At 43.5% G+C, this 22699-nt stretch overlaps 1 protein-coding gene and 1 non-coding gene across 6 annotated transcripts in view; both read right to left on the bottom strand.

Annotated features, from left to right (window-relative positions):
- Window positions 1-2058: 2058 nt before the first annotated feature.
- LOC111773684 (U6 spliceosomal RNA) lies at window positions 2059-2166 on the bottom strand. Its single transcript, XR_002808379.1, has one exon. It is a non-coding gene; the product is annotated as a U6 spliceosomal RNA (small nuclear RNA).
- A 678-nt stretch (window positions 2167-2844) lies between these two features.
- The window catches only part of C5H1orf105 (chromosome 5 C1orf105 homolog), a 38909-nt gene continuing 19054 nt past the window's right edge, over window positions 2845-22699 (bottom strand). Inside the window, exons 4-7 of one of the 5 annotated variants that reach the window (XM_070267692.1) lie at window positions 16469-16543; window positions 13487-13554; window positions 10529-10596; window positions 2845-4406 (exon numbers count right to left, since the gene is read on the bottom strand). In XM_070267692.1, coding sequence (XP_070123793.1) covers window positions 4186-4406; window positions 10529-10596; window positions 13487-13554; window positions 16469-16543 — 432 coding nt within the window. In that variant the 3' untranslated portion in view covers window positions 2845-4185. Of the gene's footprint in view, window positions 4407-7086; window positions 7461-10528; window positions 10597-13486; window positions 13555-16468; window positions 16544-22699 lie in introns of those variants that run through there. The other 4 variants (XM_005609669.4, XM_070267693.1, XM_070267695.1 and 1 more) reach the window with 4 other exon arrangements.

Raw genomic sequence — 22699 nt, 5'->3', positions numbered from 1 at the left:
AGGTAGAGACCCCTCCTGTTGCTGTGCTCACCTCTATCCCAGCACTTCTCACATTTTACTGTGATTCCCTGTCAGCCTACATCCACTGCCCAGTGAGATTACAATCTTCTCAAGGGCAGAAAATGGTTATATTCACTCTCATATCCACAGCACCCAATGCCCTACTGCTTAGTAGGTTTTCAGCGAATGTTTAATGAATTAAAGTAAAGCAGATGGAGAGAAGCCCTGGGTAACTCATCACCGTTGTCGGCAATGAGGCCTGTCTCAGAACTAGACTCCTGATTTCTCTTCTGCTTTCCAAGGGTTTCTCAATATTGAAACGGATGCTCTCTTTGGTTTAACATAAAAATGTCACAACCTACTTGAAAATAACTAATATGGAAGAAATAAATAATTGTTTTTAGCTAGATTTGTTTCTGTACATACTCACCAACTAAGAAGACCTTGTTCAGATGTACTTTCATTATTTTCTATTATTAACACAATAAGAATATTTTAAATATGTATTGATGTATGTATGCAGAATATTTCAGTATTGAATGCAATTTTTAACTGTACTCTCTCCCATCCCCATAGGTCATGATATGGTCCTGCTGAGAATCCCTGGGCTTCCCGGTTTGCTCCGAGCAGACTCCCTTGGCAGGTGGCCTCTTGACCCTTGTTCAGTGACTAGGCTTTACCACAGATAACCAGGTTTCCAGGATGATGAACTCCTGCCCTTACATTTCCAAGTATGTCCTTCCCCCTCTACACATACACCCCTCCACCTCTGTCCCCACTGCTGCGCTCCTCCACTTTGTTAGGGTTCCGGTTGCTGACCAGAACACCAGGGCTCACTGGTGTAAGACTGTTTACTGACTTTGCCACACTCTTGGGTGTAGTCAGCCTTCCTACCCTCTACTGCCCACATCCAGAGCCTTGTCTGTCCTGGTGGGCAAGTTTCATGCCAGGACCTGGCTCCCTCTAGCCCCTCCCTGCCTTCCCATTCCAAAAATATGACACATTGCAATGACCCTGAATGCGTAACAGGCTGAGAGAACAGACGCCTCTGCCTGGAGCAAGAATGTGGCATTCTCATCCCCCTCACAACCCCCATCCCTGGGAAAACCCAACAAGATGAGGCTTGGCCTTGTTTGGGTTGCAGCCAGTTTTACCTATTCCACAGAGGAAATTGCTATTTTGGACCTAACTCCAACAAGGTTGAGGCGATTGGTTGATAGGAAGTCTCAGATATTGTGTTGACTGAAAAATGGGCACCGTTCAGTCAAGAGAGGCTGATAGGGGAGTGAAAGGAGCTTCAGCTTTGTGCTCAGAATGACCTTAAGTTCAGTTCCCACCTTGGTGTGAACTTGGGCAAGTCACTTAACCTTTGTGAGATCCAATCTCCCCTTTCATGTTACGGGGCTAATAATCCTCCCTATTTTGTAGGGTTATTATAGGATGAAATGTGGACTCACCGACAGCGTTAAGCATGTACTGGGAACACAACCAATGCTCAGCTGAATACCCTCTTGACCAGCCTACAGTATGGGTTTAATAAATGTTAGTTTAAAGAGTCAGATTTCCAAATGTTAAATGAAAACATGTATTTTCTCCTCTGGTTAGAGATGTTAGATGGAAATCTTGAGTACTATTGTATCAATCCTTATAAGATTGATACAATTTAATATATACAATACAATACAATATTGTACCAATCCTTATAAGAATTTTTTCTTTTTTTTTGCCATTTGGATAATTATTTTATTCTTTAAAAATTAATGGGTCATGATAGCAAAATAGGTTTCAAAAATGAACAATTTGCAAAAGATATATAAAAATGGCCTTTAAACATATGAAAACATGTTCAATCTCCTAATTAGGAAAATACAAATTTCAATCATGCAGACATATAATTTTTCATTCCTAATTTTAGTTAAAAAATAAAAATTATTACAATTATTTTTGAGGCTGAGGGAAACAGGCACTTGCATACATTTCTCATGGTAATATAAATTAGAAAACTCTTATGAAGGGACATTTTGCAATATCTAATAAATAGACATATGAGCTTAGCTTAAAAATATGGAACACTTCACAAATCTGCATGTCATTCATGCAGGGGTCATGGTACTCTTCCCTGTGATCTTCCAATTTTAGTGTACGTGCTCCTCTTATTATTGAGACCAACACTTTTATCCTGGTTACAGAGCACAGGAAACCAAGACTCCAAGAGGTGAAGTAACTCGGCCAAAGTCACACAATCATAAAGTATCACAGTTCTGGGTTTATGCCTGTGATGGTATCAATCCAACATGGGAAGAGTGTTATCTCATGCTTATCAGAAGCTCTAATTGTTAGTTACATGTCAATTTGATTAATAAAAAAGAATTAATAATTACTCAATGAATGCCCCTTACTTAATAGCAGCATTTGAAATTTACAGCAAGAAGAGGGGTAGTATTTAAAGAGGTCTGTGGCATTCTACCAAGCAATTATCTTGGTCTCTTTGATAGGCAACGTCACGAAAAAGGAAGTTGAGGTAAGGTTTTTTAGATTAAAAGAGGCAAAAACGCAATGTGTCGTTTTTTGTTTGATTTGAACAAACCAGCCATAATAGACATATTGGGGACAAATTGGAGAATTTGAATATGGACAGAGTGGAGAAAATAATAAGGAACTGTTATTCATTTTTCATTGATAATGGTGTTATCCTTTGAAGGATAATTTTTTTTTCGGAGCTGCAAGTGGTACAACGAACTAGTAGTAGTAAAATGCCATGATGTCTTTGTTCTAAAATGGTTCAGCAAAACGATATGGGGATAGAGGAAACGCGGCAAAATATTGACAATCGTAGACTCTAGGTGGAAGATAGATAGGTATTCTTTATGCTATTATTTCAGCTTCTCTGTCCATTTGAATGTTTTCTTAATAAAATACAGGAAAACAAAGACCCTTAAAATTCCCTGACCTAAAGAGCGGGCTCGAGAGCTGTGCTGTGAGTTTTGGCTCTGGTCTCTGTTTCTTACAACACTTGCATCAAAGACTGAGAGGAAGACAGAAGAGCACAATCAAACTTGGAAGAACTAGTGATTGATGGAATCTAGATTAAGAAAGATGGTCATCGGCTGGAATCCAGCTAGAGGCAACTTAATAAACAAGAATATAGTCATGCATATAGGTTTTAAAAAATTGGCAGCCTGAGGAACGTTGTCAGAATAGCACTTCTCACTGAAAGGACAAAAAGGGGTTAGTTGGTGGCAAGTCAATGTGAGAGACTGAAGTGACACAGCTGCTAGGAAAACAAATGCCGTTTTAGTGTGCATTTCTGGAAGCAGTTGAGCCAGAAGGAGGGAGGTTGAAAGTCCCACAGCCACATCTGGCCAGGTCACATCTGGAGTTTTAGATTCCACTCTAAGTGTCTGGTTTTGAGTGGCACTGGGGTGGGTCCAGAGAGGATGACTGGGCCATGTTCTACTGGCTGAAGAATCTGGGGATTGTAAGTTTAAAAAGACTAAGGTGGACATGGGCTGTGCTATCAAACATTTAAAGGGTTTTGTGCAAGAGAGTAGTCCCATGTAGGCAACGCCATAAATAAGAACCAGGTGCACTTGTTAGAATAAAATGAAGAATCTTTGTACAAGTGCCCAGGGAAGGACTGCTTCTGTAAAATAGGCAGCATTGTGTGCACGTTATTGCCCGTTTCATGGCAGGAAAACAATGGTAAACGTGAGGCAGAGAGAGAGGAAGAACAAGTGAAAGAATCTGAGAAGTTGAAAATACTACATAAGCAGAAGGCCTCTGATACTATTTGCCAGTACTAGCATTTCAGTAGCAAAACTTCCCAGGGCCAGAGATAAAATTTATCTTCCCACTGGGCACTTGCCTGTGCTTTGTAGTCTTCAAGGATTTTGTTGTCTCTGTATCAGGAAGACAAATAATTATGCTGGTAGTTTATCAGTTTTCCAATTCCAAAGCTAGATAGGCCCCTGGTAACTTTTAACAGGTTTTGTTGTTGTTCATTTCATCTTGTTTTTGAGTAAGTGAAACATTCATGTGGTTTAAAATTCAAAGAGTAAATAAGGGTATACTATGAAAAATCTCCTCCTTCTGCCAATTTCTGTCCTCCAACCACTCAGTCCCACTCCTCCGAGGTAATGAGTGTTAACCAGTATCTTTCTTGTTGTTTTATGTACATTTTACTCTTCAGGCAGTTTTCTCAATGTAAGAGTCCAGAAAGTAAGGGTTTCCTGAATTTCTGGCTATGTGACATCCCATAGGATGATCTTTGCTACACAGGACAGAGTGGAGGCCAATGCCAGGAGGCTTGCGAAGAAGCTTTCCTTGAAAGAGCAAACATCTGCCAATGCTTAACTTCACTATTCCGCATTTCACTGGCCAGACAGTTAAACATCTTGCCAAAGGCTCTGCAAAGAACAAGAGATAACATCCTGTGTGGGTGAAAATGGCTATTTCTCTTCTAACCAACTTTCCTGACAAGCTCACACAATTGCATCTTTGCTCCTGTCTAGAGAGTTGAACAGTTGGTGCTCGTGGTTTTTGCTGTAATCATTGGGTGTTCGGTTTACAGTGGAGAGTAACTCATACTTTTTCACACACTGGCCTGTCCACATGCTTTTCATTTGTGTGCGTGCATGTTATTTCCTCCATTGAAGTGAGAAGTTCCTCAGAGGCGAGGTCCTAATACCTAAACCCTTTGTGTCCTCATAGCCCCAAATTTAGGGATCTCAGCTCATATTTTCTTTGGCATTTTGTTTCGCAAGTGTAGGAATGGATTTTCTTCTGAGTATGTCTTGAGTATGTGTCTGGGTAGTTCCTGTGGGGATATACTGTTAGCATGAGATATTGTTTTCATCCTCAATAAGTTATAGATTTTTCTAGAGAGACAAGAATTACAGGTATGAAACAGGGACAGCACTTAATAAAGTGCTAAATTACGATTCAGGCAGCATCCATGCAGATCTCTTTGCAAGTTTAAATTGAAATGGTGGTATTGGGTTGGTCACATGGAGAAATTGGTCAAGAGCTAGACTGTCCAATTTAAGACATTCTGCCCTCGGTGCCATTAGTCTCCAGGACACGGTTGCAAGAGTAAAGTGAAGAGGAAAAGCTTTGTTTAACAAAGCTGCTAATGGGACATCACTAGTGAGCTAAGGCCATATTGGGTCCAGGTTTGGACCTCAGATTCTGGGAAATGAGTTCATACTAACCAAAAGCAAACAAACTTACAAGCGTTCATATAGACAAATGAGAGTTCAAAGGGAACTAGAATGCTTGTGCCAACTGGTCAACCTACTCTATTCTCACCAGGACACTATTAGAGAAACCAAATTAAGGTTTTTAAGTAGACGATGTGAGCAAAGAGAGGTAAATGATCCTAAAGATTAATATCATCAAACTCTGAAAACCTGCTACTGCCTTCTTTCTAACACCCCTGTCAAGGGAGCAGATTACTCAGGCGGGAGAGCTAAAGCTTCTGGCCTCCCTTTCCCTGGAAGGCTGGAGATGCACGGGTATCCTACGTATACCAGAAGTTCTCAAAGTGTGGTCTGCGGACCCCTGGAGCCTCTGAAATCCTTTTTGGGATGTCTGTGAGGTCAAAATTATTTTCATAATAATACTAAGATGTTATTTGCCTTTCTTACTTTTCTTCTCTCCAGAGGGTACAACGGAGTTTTCCAGAGGCTATGTGATATGTGATAGTCATCACTCTGACAGCTATTGGAAGGTATGCTTGTGTGTTGCTGTATTTTAAAAATTTCTCCATTTTTGATTTACAATATAAATGTCAGTTGATATAACCCACATTTTAAAAAGTTCTTTAGGGCACTCAATATTTAAGAGTGTAGAAGTTTCCTAAGACCAAAAAGTTGAAGAACCATTGATACAGACCATCATTCTCAGTCACCATACTAGGAGACTTGCGATCACCAGAATGTTATTTTTTTAACGAAATTTTGGAAACACCCTAATAGTCTAGACGAAGACTCCTTAATGAGATTTAGGGAACATTCTGCCTGACTAGGCGCATAGTATTCAGATTACCTCAAAAGCTCCACATATCCTCCTCTAAGGCATGACTATAGGTGCCCCAAACTCTTTTCCTGAATATGTTGATTTGCAAAAAAAAAAAGACGAAAAGGAGACACTGTTGTGTGTCCTTTGACAATTATCTGAAATAAGATCATAATTCACGCATACAGCTTTCACTGTGAGATGAAGTGCAGGCTATTTTTGGAGTTCTTGAACGCTAACTGAACTGAAACCAAGAATCACAGCCTACCAGGAATATAGGGCAATCAAGCAAGTTTTTCTGGTTTTAGGGGTTTGTTTTTGTGTGCACGTATGTGTCCGCGCAAGAAATGAGGCCATTTGTTAGGTATTTCTGAAGCCCATTCTTTGAATACAATCAGCACAGAGGTTGGTTCTCACACATTGGTCCAGTGTCCATTTACTCCAGACCTCGGGGTCCCACAAGGCCATTGCCTCCTATGGAATGAAAGGCAGTGGAAACCCTTTTTAATATGAGCTTTCCTGAAGCTAGACATGGAGCATAGTTGCCCTTAAATATCATATTTGCAAGCCTAGAGTTTTCCTTTGTCTCCCTCACACTGCTGACACATGGACGAGGACAGAACTGGAGACATACATCCTCAAACCAAAGTAACCAAACTGGGAAATATAAGAATTTGGTTTGGATTTGACTGAACAAAGATTAGATGAACCTCTGATATACACAAGGCACTAAAGAGGGTGGCATGAGGAGGGCAAGAGAGACGGTTCCTGTCCTCAAGTGTTGCAACAACTAGTCACTTGCCATTTTCCAGTTATTGCATCACAATACCCTCTGTATCTACTAGAGTTAACTGACAGAGATAAAGAGAGAGGTTGACCTCCATTTCTCTCTTTTATTCTTAATAGGCTGAATTCATGAGGGACCTCCTGAAGTCATCTCTGGCCCCTGCCCTGAGGGAAGAGCTGAAATAATCTTCACAGAAAATTCATGTCTTAGAAACAGCAGGATGTTATCTATTATAACATAATTAAGAATCTTTAACAAAACAAAATGACTGACACTCAAAATGCTCCATTTTAATCAATGTCTTTATAATGATGTAAATTAAACCATTTTGTCTTTACGAGAAGCGAAGTGAGAAGTGAGAAGATAGAGGCAAGGGCTAGCAACTCTTATGAAGGCAAAATGGAGTCATCTTTTTGATGATAGGAGGAAATAATGAGAAGGCACTAGTGTCAGAAACTGGCCTGGGGAGGTTGTTTTCTCTCTGAGTCTGCAAGGTTATGAGTTCTGATCACTCTCTGCCTCATTGTCTTGCCCATTGGTTCCTTTCCGGATAAGGAAGAGAGATGTGTCTCCTGCAGAGTTTTGTAGGCATCTGACAGCATTCCGTGAAAGACAGCTGTTCTGGGGCCCAGAATGGGCAGTCTGTAGTGAATGCTCTCTGCAAGAAGGAAGGACAAGGGCTGCTTAGATTCTATTTTTAAAGAAACTCAAAATAACCAAAAGTCACCCAAGACTTCTTCAACCTTAAAAACAGATTCAAAATTCACATAAGAATTCCTTTGAATAGAACCATCTTATACCTCACAACATTTAAGCTTTTACAAATCTTGTCATAGAGGCCAGAAAGGAGTGCCTAGAAACAAAACTCATGTGTTAGGAGACATTGCCAGTTAAATTAAAAATAAAGATAAAGTGTGTCTGGAGTTGTAATGTGAGTGGAAGGGAAAAGAGGATTCAGTCCTCAGAAGACTTTTCAGGGACACGTATGTGGTTCTGCTCATCAAACAAACAAACACAGTCTGAGCAAAAGGCTACAGAAGTAAAAAAGTATTTGCATTTCAAAGGAACCTTCATCTTATGAAATAATTTATTTTAGGGCTCCTTAAAATCCTCACCATCCTGACCTCTTATTCAAATCTGATTTTATTTACAAAAAGCTGGTTAATATTCAACTTTTCCAGAAGACGCATTGTGAAGGAGAATAATTCAGTGCATGAAATAACATTTTCCCACCGGAAGTCACTGAATGACTAAGGGAATTGGAGTCCTGAACGCTCTGGAACGAGCTCATTAGTCTAGCTGAATGAGAGCTAAAAGATGTCACAAAATCACAAACCTAGGATCCAGTTCAGTCTCATCACTGTAATGAAGAGAAAACAAGGGTACAGGGTCATAGGCACTAAGGACCAAGGACCAGAACCCACATCTCCTTAATGCTAACCCAGTGCTCTTTGTACCGTGTCACACACTGTGCTACCTGGTAGGCCCAAGTCAAGTGGTTAACATCTCTACCAACATCTATTGACAACAAGAGCCTGTGGGTGTCATGGAACTCTGGACTGAAGGCCAGAGTCAAGATAAACAAATCAAGAAGAAATCCTCGTCACTTATAGAGACAGACTCTTTCCATTTACTTAGTTCTCACTAATAGTTATTGATAATATATAAAGTTTAGCTAAATTGAGAAAAACACTAGAAATCACTGTTGTGATCAACAAAATGAGTTAGACAATCATCGGCAGTAATGTTCACTGGGATGAGTCGGCCATTTGGTATTTGTAGCATGTCCACAGGCAACGCAGCACAGGTGGGTGGCAGCTTCAGCAGTAAGCCACAAGTGCTGCAGTAGGGATGTGTCTAAGCTGTATAAACCAGTGGGGCCAGGGCAGTGTCAGCAGTTTTTCCGGGCTGATCAAAGGTGAAGGCTGCCTGTACTGAATGTGTGGCTCTTGTGGGTGAGCATGAGGATGTGGGCAAAATGCTTCTCTGGTTTTACAGGTGGGAACATGGAGGTCCAGAGAGTTTAAACAATTTGGCCAAGCCTGTACAGCAAAACTAGGATCTGAACCAAGGTCTCCTTGTTCCTAGGCTAGTGCTTTTTCCATAACTTCAGAGAGCACACACACAAGAGCAAAGCGCAACTCAGAAGGGTCACGACTGGAATCGACAGTAGATCTACCAAGCTTTAGCTCCTAGCCAATTCCATAGGGTTCTCCCTGAAGTTCCCCTCCAAGATTACTGTCCTTGGATGGACTCTATGGGTAAGAACCAGGTCTGTGCAAGAACATAATGTGCTGATCTTACGTACACCAAGTCTAGCTCTTATATTGGTAACTGAAACACACTCCCAGGGTTAATAAATTGATGAAAGGCATCTTATCACACTGTCCTGTAGAATCAGAAAGTAATATTCTTGCTGAGGGAAGGGCATATAATTCTGTGCATGTGTGTACGTGTGCGTGTCGGTGGGGGTGGGGGATGTTCATTCCTTTGTGAGGCAGGCCTGAAAACAGCCAGGTTCAATGGAAATTCAGAATGTGTGTGTGGCTGGTACAGAGAACCCTGAAACCAACTGCACATGCCTGTCACTCTGTGTTCTCTTGGCTTTGAGAGGGTGAGGTGGTTGCAGAGCAGAGAATGGCAGAATGGGGAGCTTTTGCTGGGTATGCTCCTAGTTCTTGGCTCTTCAGTCCACTTTAGCTAAGAGAGCCATGAGCTAGGCCAATATTTTCAGATACATAAGAAGGGATTCATTGGGAGACTAGTAGTCTTTCACTCCACTAGAGTGGATATCTCCAAACCTTAGCTGTTACTTGAATCTCTGGTCCTCCCTTTTATCACCACTTCAAGATACCCCTTCTATCCTCACATTTCCTTTCCTGATGTCTTCTCAGTTCAGTTCTGGCTCTACCTTCCCTGCAACCTCCCAGGACAGAGTTAGACTTTCCCATCTGTATAAAGTGCAGAAAGTGATCTTGATTTTCCCTACTGTGTGTATCAAATGGAAGAAAAACTGAAGGTGGCTTCAGTATGGGAGCAAATGAGAACATGGACAAAGTTACTAAAGTGACAGCCTACACTGCACTAAAGCCTTGAATTATATCATCTTGAAGAATGACCCACTTCCACCCTCACCAGCCCAGTGCTGGCTTCTCTCAAAGAGGAGACTCAGCTCAGTGCTGCAGCTGGAGATAGAGCTGCCATCCTTTTTTCTATTAACAGCAACTGAACATAAGAATAGCACTGGGCAGCTGCTGAGAGAAGGCAGGTGTTTCAGGGAGCCTGTGGGGTGGAAGGTTCAGGGCCTTGGGGAGGGCATTCCCAGGGTATGGGGGCGCAGTCTCCTTCCCACCTTAATTGGTACTATCAAGACTGCCTGAGAAGGGAATTATCTGTGCCCCATCTCTAAGGAAATTCTTCAGCAAGTGGATTATAGGGCTTTGAAGAAAGAACGGAGCAGAGCCATGTGGTGTGGAGAAGACCTAGGAAGGAGCATGACATGGACAAAGGCAAGTGAGGCCTGAAGAGGGGTCAGGTAGGGCTGGAGTGAAGGGCGGGCTGTGGGCCAACCAAAACAGGTCAATCAGCAATATGTGAAAGAGAAAAAGATGGAGAATGGGAATTTGTTCTGAGAATTTAGAAATCATCTTAAGGGATTAAACTTTTCCTTCTACTACTCTGGAGCTAGCATGTCTCCCACTACAAGTACTCCAAAAGAAAGCAAACCTGTTGGGATGTCACCACGGGAAGGTTTGCGTACTGTCTGGGCTTTTGGTGGATGAAGGCTCATCATTCTGAATGGAAGAAGCAAGAAAACTTTACATTAGTTGTTTGGCTATGGCTTGGTAGAAAGGAATGTGTCTTTTTCCATTTCAAAACCCAAATGGTCTCTTGAATCCAGCACCTGTGAACCTGGAGTTCAGACCACTTTGCAGCAGGGTGAGATGACAGGGCCAAAGACCACTGCTTCTCAAGCTTTTTCCCTTAGTGATATTTTCATGGATTTTGATACAATCTTCATTTAAAAAATGTTTTATTTCACTGTCAGAACATATATGGTCTGAGGATAGAAGGGATTAAGGAAAGAATCCTCTAGTTTCCAGAAAAAAAAAAAAAAAAACTCTTCCAGATCAGTAATCTACCCTTCGAGTGCAAAACTGAGACTATTTTGGTTAGAACCTTCCAATTGTAGAGAAAACGTCTTGGCCACATACTATTTCTCCTGGGGGCTAAGGCTGTGGAAGTGACCCTCAACCAAAATGTGTCTGTTCCCAAACCATTTCTACACTAGTTTAAGTTGCTTAATTTCTAAAGACTGACAAATATGTAAACTCTGCTGGGCTATCTAAGTTTCTAAACTCATTTTATGGTTTCTATTTCCACAAAGATTTTTCAGGATTACTTTTACTTTGTTACCAAAAACATGGCTAGTCCAACCAGTTTATTTTATTCAGTTGTTGTTGGAGGACTCCCTGGGACTAAGAAAAAGAAAATCCCTTCTGTTACCCATTTTGGGCAAACCAGAAGGTGCTTGTAAGACTGAATAGTTTAAGATCTGTCTACACCAGGGGGCCGGCCCAGTAGCTGAGTGGTTAAGTTCACATGCTCCACTTTGGAGGCCCAGGGATCACTGGTTCGGATCCTGGGCGTGGACCTACACACTGCTCATCAAGCCATGGATGGTGGCATTCCACATAAAAGAACTAGAATGACCTACAACTAGGATATACAACTATGTACTGGGGATTTGGGGAGAAAAAAAGGAGGGGGAGATTGGCAACAGATGTTAGTTCAGGGCCAATCTTCTTCACCAAAAAGCATACTTTAAAAAAGGACAAAAAAGATCTGTCTACACTATAATTCAAAAATATGTATCTATCCACTCATATTTCCTCCTCCTCTCTTTTCCTCTCTCATTCCCGTTTTTCTTTCCTTCATTCCTTTCATTCAACAAACATTATTTAATTCCTACAATGGCTACAATTAAAGTCACCTTTAAAAAACTATTATTTCAGTGAGGACAATTCCACCTGCCTATATATGTGGTGTGAGTTAAAAATTGTGAGGGCAGGTTTTATAAGCTACAAACAGAACCAGGACCCTACTTTATAGTCACACTAGCTAAATCTCAAACAGACATGCTATATGTTCTTTCATTACATTGGAAAAAAAAGAGCAATCTAGTGATACTTCTGGTTGACGTGATTTTAGGATTGGTTCAACTCTTGGTCTTAGCTTTAAAGGAATAAGAGCTATTCATCAAAAATAAAACCAACTGGGCCGGCCCGGTGGCGCAGTGGTTAAAGTTCCCACGTTCCACATCTCAGAGGCCTGGGGTTCGCCGGTTTGGATCCCAGGTGTGGACATGGCACCGCTTAGCATGCCATGCTGTGGTAGGCGTCCCACATATAAAGTAGAGGAAGATGGGCACGGATGTTAGCTCAGGGCCAGGCTTCCTCAGCAAAAAGAGGAAGACTGGCAGCAGTTAGCTCAGGGCTAATCTTCCTCAAAAAAAAAAATAAATAAAATAAAACCAACTAATGATTTGGGATTTGAGACTTTATTTAAATGCCAAATTTGCAAGATAAATAAATTGGGCCAGCAAATATCAAAAGTCTCCCACAGAAGAGTGAACTTTTGCTCAGAAATCTCTGATAGTTGTTCTCTATTTAAAGTCCGTAAAGAATATTTATTAGAATTACTTTTATTGTGATCTAAGAGTTCCTTACAAGTATAGAGTCAGTGTAGGTAAGTGTGATTAGCGCTGGAGCCTGTAGCACTCAAATACCCATTTCTTCCACGACCCTGTCTACGTGGGCCAGATACCCGTACATTGTTTCAATGCATCTGAGTCTACACCTCAGCTTGGAACAGAGGGCCCTGAGGTCATACAAGAAATCATAACCTCTACTGCTGTCCAACAGAAGCTTACAAAAAGACCTATTTTCCCACATTATTGCTTTCTGTATGAGGAAAAACAAATGAAAGATTGCCATTAGATCAAATATAACTTTTTGGATTGGTCATAAGTAAGAGTGACTGTGTGTCTACGTTCCAATCATCTATTGCAAGGCAAGTCTACACTGGTGCCTTATCCAGGGTGAGTCCTTGTTTTGAGTTTTTTAATAAAGTAAAAACTGAGTCCTTCTTCCTTATCTGATAATGAAATACGGAAAAAGAAACCCCTGATATCCAAGTAATAAAAGTTCTGCCCAGATTTTATTTCTGATATACTTGATCTTGATCAGAAAGCAGCAAATGACAATCAAAAAAACTGATAAGAATAGTTACTACAAAGTCGCAGAAGATGTCCTGGACTCAGGACAGATTGTGTGTAATGCCCTGTACCTTCTGATTTAGACATCTCATCTACATGGAAATTTTATATTAGTTCTGCCCGAGTTATCAAAGAAATTGCCCATCCTATTACTTGTACTGTGCTTGTGAAGGCGGAAAGGAAGATTATACTTTGTACAGTACTTTCAACAGTTGTTCAAACAAAAAGGTGAAAACTCTTTTGGTCTAACTATTTGGGTTAACCAGAAAAGGAAACCAGTCAAGAAGCCCATTCCCCGAGCATTGCCTAAACATTCTACTTACTATGTTTCTCAACCCACTATCATGTGTCCCCAAACTAATTTAATCAGAATTGAAGTCATGTTGCGCTTTCAATCTTTGACTTACCTTTGATTCATAAAATTCTTAAAGGATAGTTTCAGATCACTTGGGATTATTATAGCTCTTGATTGTACCTGAGGAAGAAAGTCTCGTTTAGAACACTGCCCCAAACTGCATGCTAATTTAAATAAATAATACACCATGTTAGCAAACTCAAGTTGTATTTAATACCAGAGTCATTCATACATCCTTTTGTGATGAGAATGAAGCAGAGGCGATCCTCCGGTCCCCAAGTCATAGGGTCTTTGTTCTTGCCTGGTTTTCAGAGTGTGGAGTTAGATACCTCAAGGTGAGCAAGCCTTCCAACCCTCTCTGCTCAGCTCACTCCCAACGTTCTTCCGGTCTCTGGTTAACTGTCACTTTCTCACAGACACTGCGGACTCCTGGACTACTGTGAGGTGGTCCCCAGGTTCTCACGTTCCCTGGGCTTCTGCTATCAGAATGCTCATAAACTTTTCATTGTATTGACCTGCTTAATGCCTGCTTTCCCTGATAGACTTTCAGCTTCATGAGAGCAGAGACCATGTCTCTGCTTTCATATCTCCAGGTCCTAACACGATGCCTGTTTAAGAAATATTTGTTGACCAAATTAGTGAATGAACAAATCCACTTTGAAGCTCACTTGAAAGTTTTAAGTGTGCCCTTCATACAGGGCTAAAATCAATTACACAGTTATAGTATTCCTGATTAACAGACATCACTTTCTTGAATTTTTTCAGATTTACTATTAGCACTAGAGGTTGGTTTTCTTTTGGAGATTGCGTTTTCACCAAGAAACAGGATTTTTTTCATTATTTCTCAAAAAATATTATAGCCATGACAATGAAAAGATAAGATTTGCTTGTCAATTTCTGCAAGAAAGGCATCTGGGATTTTGAGAGGGATTGCTTTGAATCTGTAGATCAATTTGGGGGAGTACTGCCATCTTAACAATATCACGTCTTCCAATCTATGAACATAGGGTTATTTCTATTTACTTAGGTCTTCTTTAATTTCTATGATATTTTATAGTTTTTGATGTACAAGTCTTGTATTCTTTTTGTTAAATTTATTTTAATGTTTGGCTGCTATTGTAAAGGGAATTACTTTCTTAATTTTGTTTTTGGGCTGTTCATTGCCATATATAGAAGTAAAATTAATCTTTGTCTATTGATCTTGCACCTTGTAACTTGGCTGTGCTCATTTATCAGCTCTAATAGTTTTTTTGTGGATCTTTTAGCGCTTTCTCTATATAAGATCATGTCAGCTGCAAACATAGTTTTACATTCTCCTTTTTAATCTGATGCCTTTTATTTGTTTTCTCACCTTAACTGCCCTGACTAGAACATGCAGTACAATGCTGAACAAAATAGCAAGAGCGGACGGCTCAGCTTGTTCCTGATCATAGTGGAAAATATCCAGTCTTTCACCACTGAGTATGATGTTAGCTGTGGATTTTTCATGAATGCCCTTTATCAGATTGAGGAAGTTCTTTCTATCTTTAGGAGTCTTTTTATATCTTCCCCAGTGTCTCCATTCAACCCCCTGCTGAGAAAGGAGGAGGTCTCAGTGACTATAGCAGATGTGCCGTCCCCCTCCCCTGAAGGAAGTTGAGGTGCCACTCTACATAGTGAAGTAAGGGTACCTCACACTTATTTTCCAACTTTCTGTAGTTTCCCACTGGGCTCTTTGTGCACCCGATCTGACAGCTGTAGGGTATGGTCCCTGGGCACTTTTGTGTTTGAGGCCCTTCCTTTTGGAATCTGCAGCCAACAATAAAACCATAGCACATGGTTTCATTCAGCGAGGCCTGGGCAAGGGCGAAGGTCAGAGAGGGGGTCTTGAGAAAGAGGACAGCTGCTGAAGTCCTGAGTGAGCCAGCTGGCTGAGGCCAGCACTGGCCCGGGGTCAGCGCACTCCAGATGTGGACATGGTGATTCCAGGAATAAGCCCGGGAGAAATCCCAGATTCCAGTCAATGCTAATAGTGAACACTGTGATCCTAATTACGTAGAACATGAACACAGATTGTAACACCCAGGTCCATCTTTGTCGGTAGCTTCAGTTAAATTTCCAAAGCCCACACAAAAATTTCACAAACCCATAACCCTACTAGTCAGAAGCACTTTCACCAGGAACTCATCAAAGGAGCCTCTCTTCTGTCTCCTGTTTTTCTTCTGCTCCTTGCCTTCCTCTTATTGCACCTCCAGCCCCACCTTCCTCCCTGAGTCAAAGGAGAATCACAGGATAGCACAATTGAGGAGACCCTTCCCCAACCCCTACACTAAACCAAACTGTTGACCTAAATTACCCTTCAACCCAAGCTTGATGCTTACCCTGACCAACCTAACCCTAACCCTTAAACCACCCCAAGTCCTACCTCTGACCTGTACAGCACCCTCCTGAAGCAGGCCTCTTTCTTCAGCAACTCTGACACATGACAGAGCTTTGTCCTTAGTGCCTTCAACCCCTTTGATATCCTCTTTCTTCTCCTCCTACTCCCCTCTGCTCACCATCCCCACTACCAATTACAGACACCTCCACTAGCTAGAAAGTACTATAGAATCTCTCCCCAGTTTTTTCCTGACTGAATTAATGGTAAACCCAAAGATTAAGCTGCTTGCTTCCCGGCTACAGTGGTGGAGGTGGATTGTATTGTGTGCATGTGTGTAGTGTTGAGGACATGTTAAGGGGGCAGAAGAAGCTTCATAACCCCCTGCACTTCTATAGCTGCAGTTACCTTAGGAACCCGGAGCAAAGGGGCTCATCTCATCTCTTCCCTCTGGCCCAACCTACCCTGGTTCATCTTTGGTTTGTTGAAAATGGAGAGTTTGTCATACAGTGCCAGATGATGGTGTTCCCAGGGCCAGCAGCTCCTCATTTGCAGCCCTTACCAAGGCTCTCCCTGCAAGGGGCCCCCTTATTGTCTCTCTCCACTGGGCCTTGGTGGGGAAAAGGCAGTGCTTCGCCCTGGGATGCCCATGCCATCTCTGATATCCCCCTGGCCTACCGTTTTTATTTCTCGACACATGGAGCACAGCTGCTTGTTTCTGATCAGCATGGGGTCACCCTGGTTCCTCCTAGCCTGAGAGGGAAGAGAGACAGACAGAGATGAGGAAATGGTGGGGTATCTGGGGTAGCAATGAAGTGGGAAGGTGGTGGAGCAGTGAGGGAGGTAACAGTCATTCCTTCCATAAAACAGAGGTGGACACTCTGGTCTCAGCCCCATTCTGGGTGGAGGTTGAATCGAGGCTTCACTGCAGCTGGTAGGATCAGAGAGGGTTTGGGCAGGAGGGGGTGAGCCATAGACTAAGTGGAAGCTTCAGGCCCCTTGCATACAATGGTATAGGTATAAGACACCTGGCAGAGGGGGATGAGGCTGGGGGCTGGAATCCAGTGAGGTCTATCTTTCCAACCTGAGCACCCATGTCTGAGGGGCTGCACTGACTCATAGGGGGCACATTTTCCCCATTTCACACAAAGTCTCCACTGTATTGAGTAGCTGAGGACCTCTGACAGTCTAAGAAAAATGAAGAGATGACTTGTCTTCTGCAAAACTCCTTTCACTGGCCTCTCCCAAGCGTTATCCCCTTCTCTTACGCTTTAACTCTGGTCCGACATCAGCTCTCAAGCATACACTGTCCAGCACCACTTGGCCCTTCTGCACCTCCTGAGAGCCATAGATTAAGCCATAAACAGTACTGGAGCTGGCGTGTGGGTCTTGAGCGCCCTCCCTCCTCCGGGGAACAGAGGCTGCCGCGGCCAGGGCAAAGAAATGACCAGTGCAGGGAGGCTGGGGGCATCCTGTCTGCTCATTGCAAACGCTGCTTTCTTTCTGACTTTACTTCTGCCAAAGGGTGGAAGGAAGGGCTTTGGAACATTTACACCTGAACATGAGGTTCTCATTCGCATTCTGATGAAAGTTTGGTTAGGGAGCAAACGGGAACTTGAGGTTAATATTCCATCTGGGGATTCTCTCTGATCCTTCCTCATTCACACTGACATCAGAGTCATGAGATGTGTTCCTAGGAAGTGTAGAATATGGGGGAGAGGAGGGCCACAGGGACGAACAGGTGATCACTCAGAACTGAAGCTTTCTCCTTCCATTGGATCAGCTCGTTGACCTACCACAGTGACATGTGTGCACATCTGCGCCCTGCCCCGTTCATGCTGCCCTGGGACGTGTGCGGAACAGGAGGAGGACTCTATGTGGCGTACAGTGCGTGGGTGTGCCCCTAAGGTGACCTTTGCCAGACTGGTCTGCAAGGAGCTTCGTCCTGTGAGAGACATATGGCGCTTGCGTGAGGCATTACTGGGACTTTGAGGACTGAAAACTACGGACAAAGTGGATTCTTTTGACAAATATTTAACATGCATTTCATTTTTATAGGTCATTTAAAAAGAATCAACTCAGTATTACAATGCTGTGGGTTGGTATGTTGAAGTATGAGTGTGAATGACTAGCTTCATTCATTCAACAACAAACATTTATTGTGAGGCCACCACGTGGAGGGTGCTGTGATGGGGTCACAAAGATGAATAAGACAAAAGTTTCTGGCCCTAAGGAAGACCAGGGAAGAATACCAATTCATTTGTTTGCCCATTCATCAGGTACTGGGGACACTGAGATAGATAAGACACAGCTTCTAAGCTGTCACCACCAGCAGATTGTGTACGGAGAATTATGATGGTGTGAAAACTACTACGATAGAAATAGAGGCCACAGTGAAACCGAAAGGAGTCTTGAACTCACCTGGGTGGGGGATGGGGCATGGAGGGAAGGGTCTGAGAAGGGTTCGAAGAGCAGGCAATGCTTGGTAGGTGTTGGTGGGGTGAGCGAGGAGTGGGGAGGGCATTCCCACCTGGGAAACACTGTGCAACAACATGGAAGAATCACCTCGAAAATCGGCTTCAGGTACCTGAGGATAGCCTGGAATGGCAGACTCTCTCGTGGGAGGAGGGGTGGAGTAAGAAGAGAGGCTGGAGAGGAAGCGCCCGTGTGTGCTGACTCCTCTGCTTCTGGGCAGATTCAACTTTCTACCATATCTTCCCTGATACTCCGGGGATGGTATCTCCTGGGACCTGGCTCTTCCCTCCATCCCTCACATCTTTGGGTTTCTAAGCCTAAGACACCTATCTGAAACTGTGATTCAAAGTTGGACACACGAGATATCATAGAAGAAGCAATACTTCTGGGCCTTCAGAAAAGAGAGAGACCATGTCCCATTGGAGGAATCAAGAAGCGCTTCTAGAAGTGGCATTTGCACTTAGTCTGAAAGGATGAGGAGGATCTGGACAGGCGGAGTGGGAGTGGGAGAACCCTGGTGTAGGGCTGTCTTTAGCAGAGTTATAAGCAGACTCTTGTCTTTCCTGCAGTTGATTCCTTCACCTTTCCAGACTTCCGCTTTCTACATAAGATTACTACTAGGCCCTACAGGGAATGGAATCACAGAGATCATTGCAAATCGACTAGCAAATATACACCAGAGGTCTCCAAGGTGCATGGCAGGATCTTGCCAGGCTGTTGACAACCATGAATGTGACTCCAGAGTCCCACAAACAAGACGACTGTCATCTCTCAGAACCTGAAGGACGAAATGTTTTCTATATTGCCCTACCTGGCCTTGTCAACTCCTCATCTTTTAAGACATACCTTATGTATTACTTTCTCAGGAAATCTTTCTCCTGACCCTCCTACCACTTCGCTGCCTCCCACCCCCCTGAGTTGGGTGCCTGCCTCTCTGAGGTCCTCATAGATTTGATATAGCTTTTTGTACTGTTGTGTTTTTTTAAAAAACATGTTTGTTTCCTCCACTAGGCTGAGAGTTCTTCAAAAGCAAGAACGTGTCTCACACATCTTTGTATTCCTAGAGCCTATCACAGAAGCTGGCACAGAGTAGGCATTCAACACACGTTAGTTGAATGAATGAGTCATTGTAAGCATTTTAAACTATCGGGTATAGATATAGACACACACACACATATATACTCATGGGACACTAGTGTGCAACAAATTCACCCTATACGCTGTGTTGGAGAAAGGCACTGGCTGGGAGCCCAAATTGCTGGGTTCCAGTCCTGGCTCTATGAGCGACTTGAGTGACTTCGGTCAGTCACATAAACACTCTGTGCCTCCCATCCTCTGCTGCTGATGCACTCTGTGGCCAAAAAGACAGAGGGCTCTAATCCTGCCCATGCTTGACATGTAGAGGAGTAAAACAAGTCTTTGATGTGTGGCTTCAGTCATCTCTGCCAGGAATGTGGCAGTGACTCCACCCGAGCCTCACTGTCAGCTGAAGCCCGGCCTCCAGGAAGAGCCACTCCACTCCTCTTCACTTGGAGCGGAGGGTGAGGGCACTGGGGGGGCATTTACACAACACGGAAAGCAGCTGTGATGGGCAAGTCCTGCTTTTGACAGTCTACAAAGAAACTGTGCAAATGATTTGGGATTCCATGTTCTCTAGGCCTCAGCTTCCTCTCTCCTGTCTGGTTTCCCTTCCCAGCCCTGAGACCAAGGCCTTTTTCTCCTGGAGTATTCCCTTCCCACTCTCGGCTTCCTTAAGGCCATCTCAGCAGCAGCAGCAGGAATGCAGCGTGAACCGGCCAGTGGTTCAGAGCACAGCCCCCTGGTTGATCATCTGTAGAGTCCAACTCACCAAGAAAAGAAGCTCTGACGTGTTAATGGGGTTCTCATTTCCCAAGCAGCTGTCCCCAGGACAGCAGATAACAGTTGTGACAGAAACGTGAGAGCAATCTTTTGTAGCCTGGCCAAGGTATGGTGCGAATTTCAGCCAGGACCCAGAAGCCAAAGCCTGCTCTTCACATTTCACAACTGGAAACATTTTAATATTTGCAGTGAGTATCTGCTAATGTTCCGAAGATATGGCTCACGGCCCAAGTCCTTGGCCTCCTTGAATCTTTGGTAAAGAAATGGAGAGATATGTTTCTCTCCCTCTCTCTCTCCACTTTTCTTTCCCCCTCCCCTACTCTCTCTCTCTCACACACACCTGTCTACATACCAAAACCTGAAAATGTAAGCACCAAATGGTGGTTTTAAAAATAGCCCTCACAAGCACGTCTCGAGGAGCACTGACAGACTTGCCTCCGTGCCTCTTGCCCTTCAATACCTCTATTCCTTTTCTCCCTTCCACTCCTGCATTCACTGACAGAGACCTCGTGGGTCACCTAGCTCAACTCTTTCAACAAACACAACGAGGAAATTGTGGCCCAGAAAGGCTAAGAGATTTGTCCAACAGCACATCTATTCAGTTTCAGTCAGCCAGAAAGTTGTTTGGATAAAGAGTCAAAAAAACACTACCTCTCCTCAGGGGGAGAGTGGACTCTTAGGGTCCATATGAGAGTAAAATGATTCCTATATCCCTTGGAATCCAAAAAGTGGTGCTCAGAAAACTATGTACAATATTAAAAAAAAAAACCTCCTATGATAATGACACATTTTCCTGCTCTCTGAAAATACCAACCATCCCAATTGAAGAGTGAAGCTGAATATAGTTTTTAAAATACCCTTATCGTTCACTAGGAAAAATTTCAAACGTACACGAAATAATCAACAGCCATGTACCTACCATCCAGACTTATTAAACCTGGTTTCTATTACATCATTATCTCAGGTCAGTAGTGTTACTACTTCCTTTTAAACACTTCCTTTCTGGTTATATGTGTTTGATCAATATAAACAGGGAAAGGACTTAGGAATATGCAACGTAGTTTCCTTGGTGGTCACGAGCTTTCAAAAACTGAGAGTCAATGAGACAGAAATAACAAAACAAGTTCTCAGCGGTGAGAAAACTGGAGGTTGCCCTCCTCCCCTCTCCCAGCCACCTCTCTGCTACGGCGTGATGTCTTTAGCCAGGGCTTTTGGTCACAAGTCTGCTAAAAGCAACATAAATGACGCTCTTATCTTTACTCTGGCTTCTTAGGCTGGAACAACAAACCCAGATCAAAGAGAGTGGAGAGGGAGTGGGGGCAGGAACGGAGAGCGGACGGCATCTTATACTCCACTGGTAACTGGGGGCTCCAGCTCTGCTATCCCCAACCCAGCAAGGAGGAAAGGGGGCCCAGGGTCTCCAGCTGCACTTCTCCAGCTTGCCCACACATAGCTGCTCTGCTCTGCTGTGGGGCTCCGACAAGTCCCCTCTTGGCCTCAATTATCCAGTTATGAGATGACACTCCTATTTCACAGCATCTTGGGGAGTCATGAGTCGATGCCCTTACGGTGAAGGTTATGTATGATAAAGAAGCGTGCCCACAGTAGATGTTTAGTGGGAGATGTTTAGGCTTCAGTTTTTGGTCTCTGTTTTCTATTTTTCTTATTTGTCAGCTCTGCCTCTCCTCTTCTGTTTCCCTTTTTTTGGACTTTGGTCCGCCTCCCTCTCTGTGTGTCTCTGAGCTTCTGCTCTCTTGCTGTTTGTCTTCCTCTCCCTGTCTTTCAGTCTCTGAGCCTGTTTCCTCTCTGTCTCTCTGTCTCATCATCAGGGAACACTGCTCCAGACACACAGACACCTGCATCTGCACGGGACTGCTCCAGGGCAGGGGAGGAAAGCCACTTGGAATGCAGATGTTCAAAGTTCTGCCCTTTGACCTGTGACAGTGAGGAGGAAGGGAGCCAGGTGGCAGGACCTTTGCACCTATGACCAGGGGCCAGGACCTCTAGTTGGCTGCAGGGCTGTCGGCAGCCTCTTAGCAGGCCCCTGACTCAGAGGATGAAGGAAGAGATAGAGTGTCCACAGTACATCCCGGTCCTGTGAGATACAACAAAGCTTCATTCCAGAAAAGAGCAGCCGCTGGCGCAGGCCATGTTTACCTCACAGCATACATGTGCAGGCCGTCATGGGCACAGCTGACTCGTCTGGGATCTGAGGAGGGCTGTGTGACGGGCAAAGATCTGACTTGAGGCACCCGCCTGGTGTCCCAACAGAATAGGGATCCCAGGTTCCCTATGAAGAGCGGCAGAGTACGCCTCTCCTAAATACGCCACTTCGGCATACGGGTTATTTTGAGCTCAAGGCACTTTGTAAAAACAGCAGATGCAAGAATGGTGCTCTGACCCGCCTCCTGCTCTTCCTAAACATGGGAGATGAAACCCCATATGGAAGACGTCCTCCTTACACCCGGAGGAAAGCAACATTCTTATCATCAAGGACAAGAAGTTTAAGCCGAGAGAAGTCTCTACAAACAGACCTTGTTTAAATAATTCTTATCTTCCTTTAGCCTCCCATCT

Source organism: Equus caballus, chromosome 5, assembly GCF_041296265.1.
Source record: "Equus caballus isolate H_3958 breed thoroughbred chromosome 5, TB-T2T, whole genome shotgun sequence".
Classification (NCBI taxonomy): domain Eukaryota; kingdom Metazoa; phylum Chordata; class Mammalia; order Perissodactyla; family Equidae; genus Equus; species Equus caballus.
This window is presented reverse-complemented; position numbering and strand designations above follow the sequence as displayed.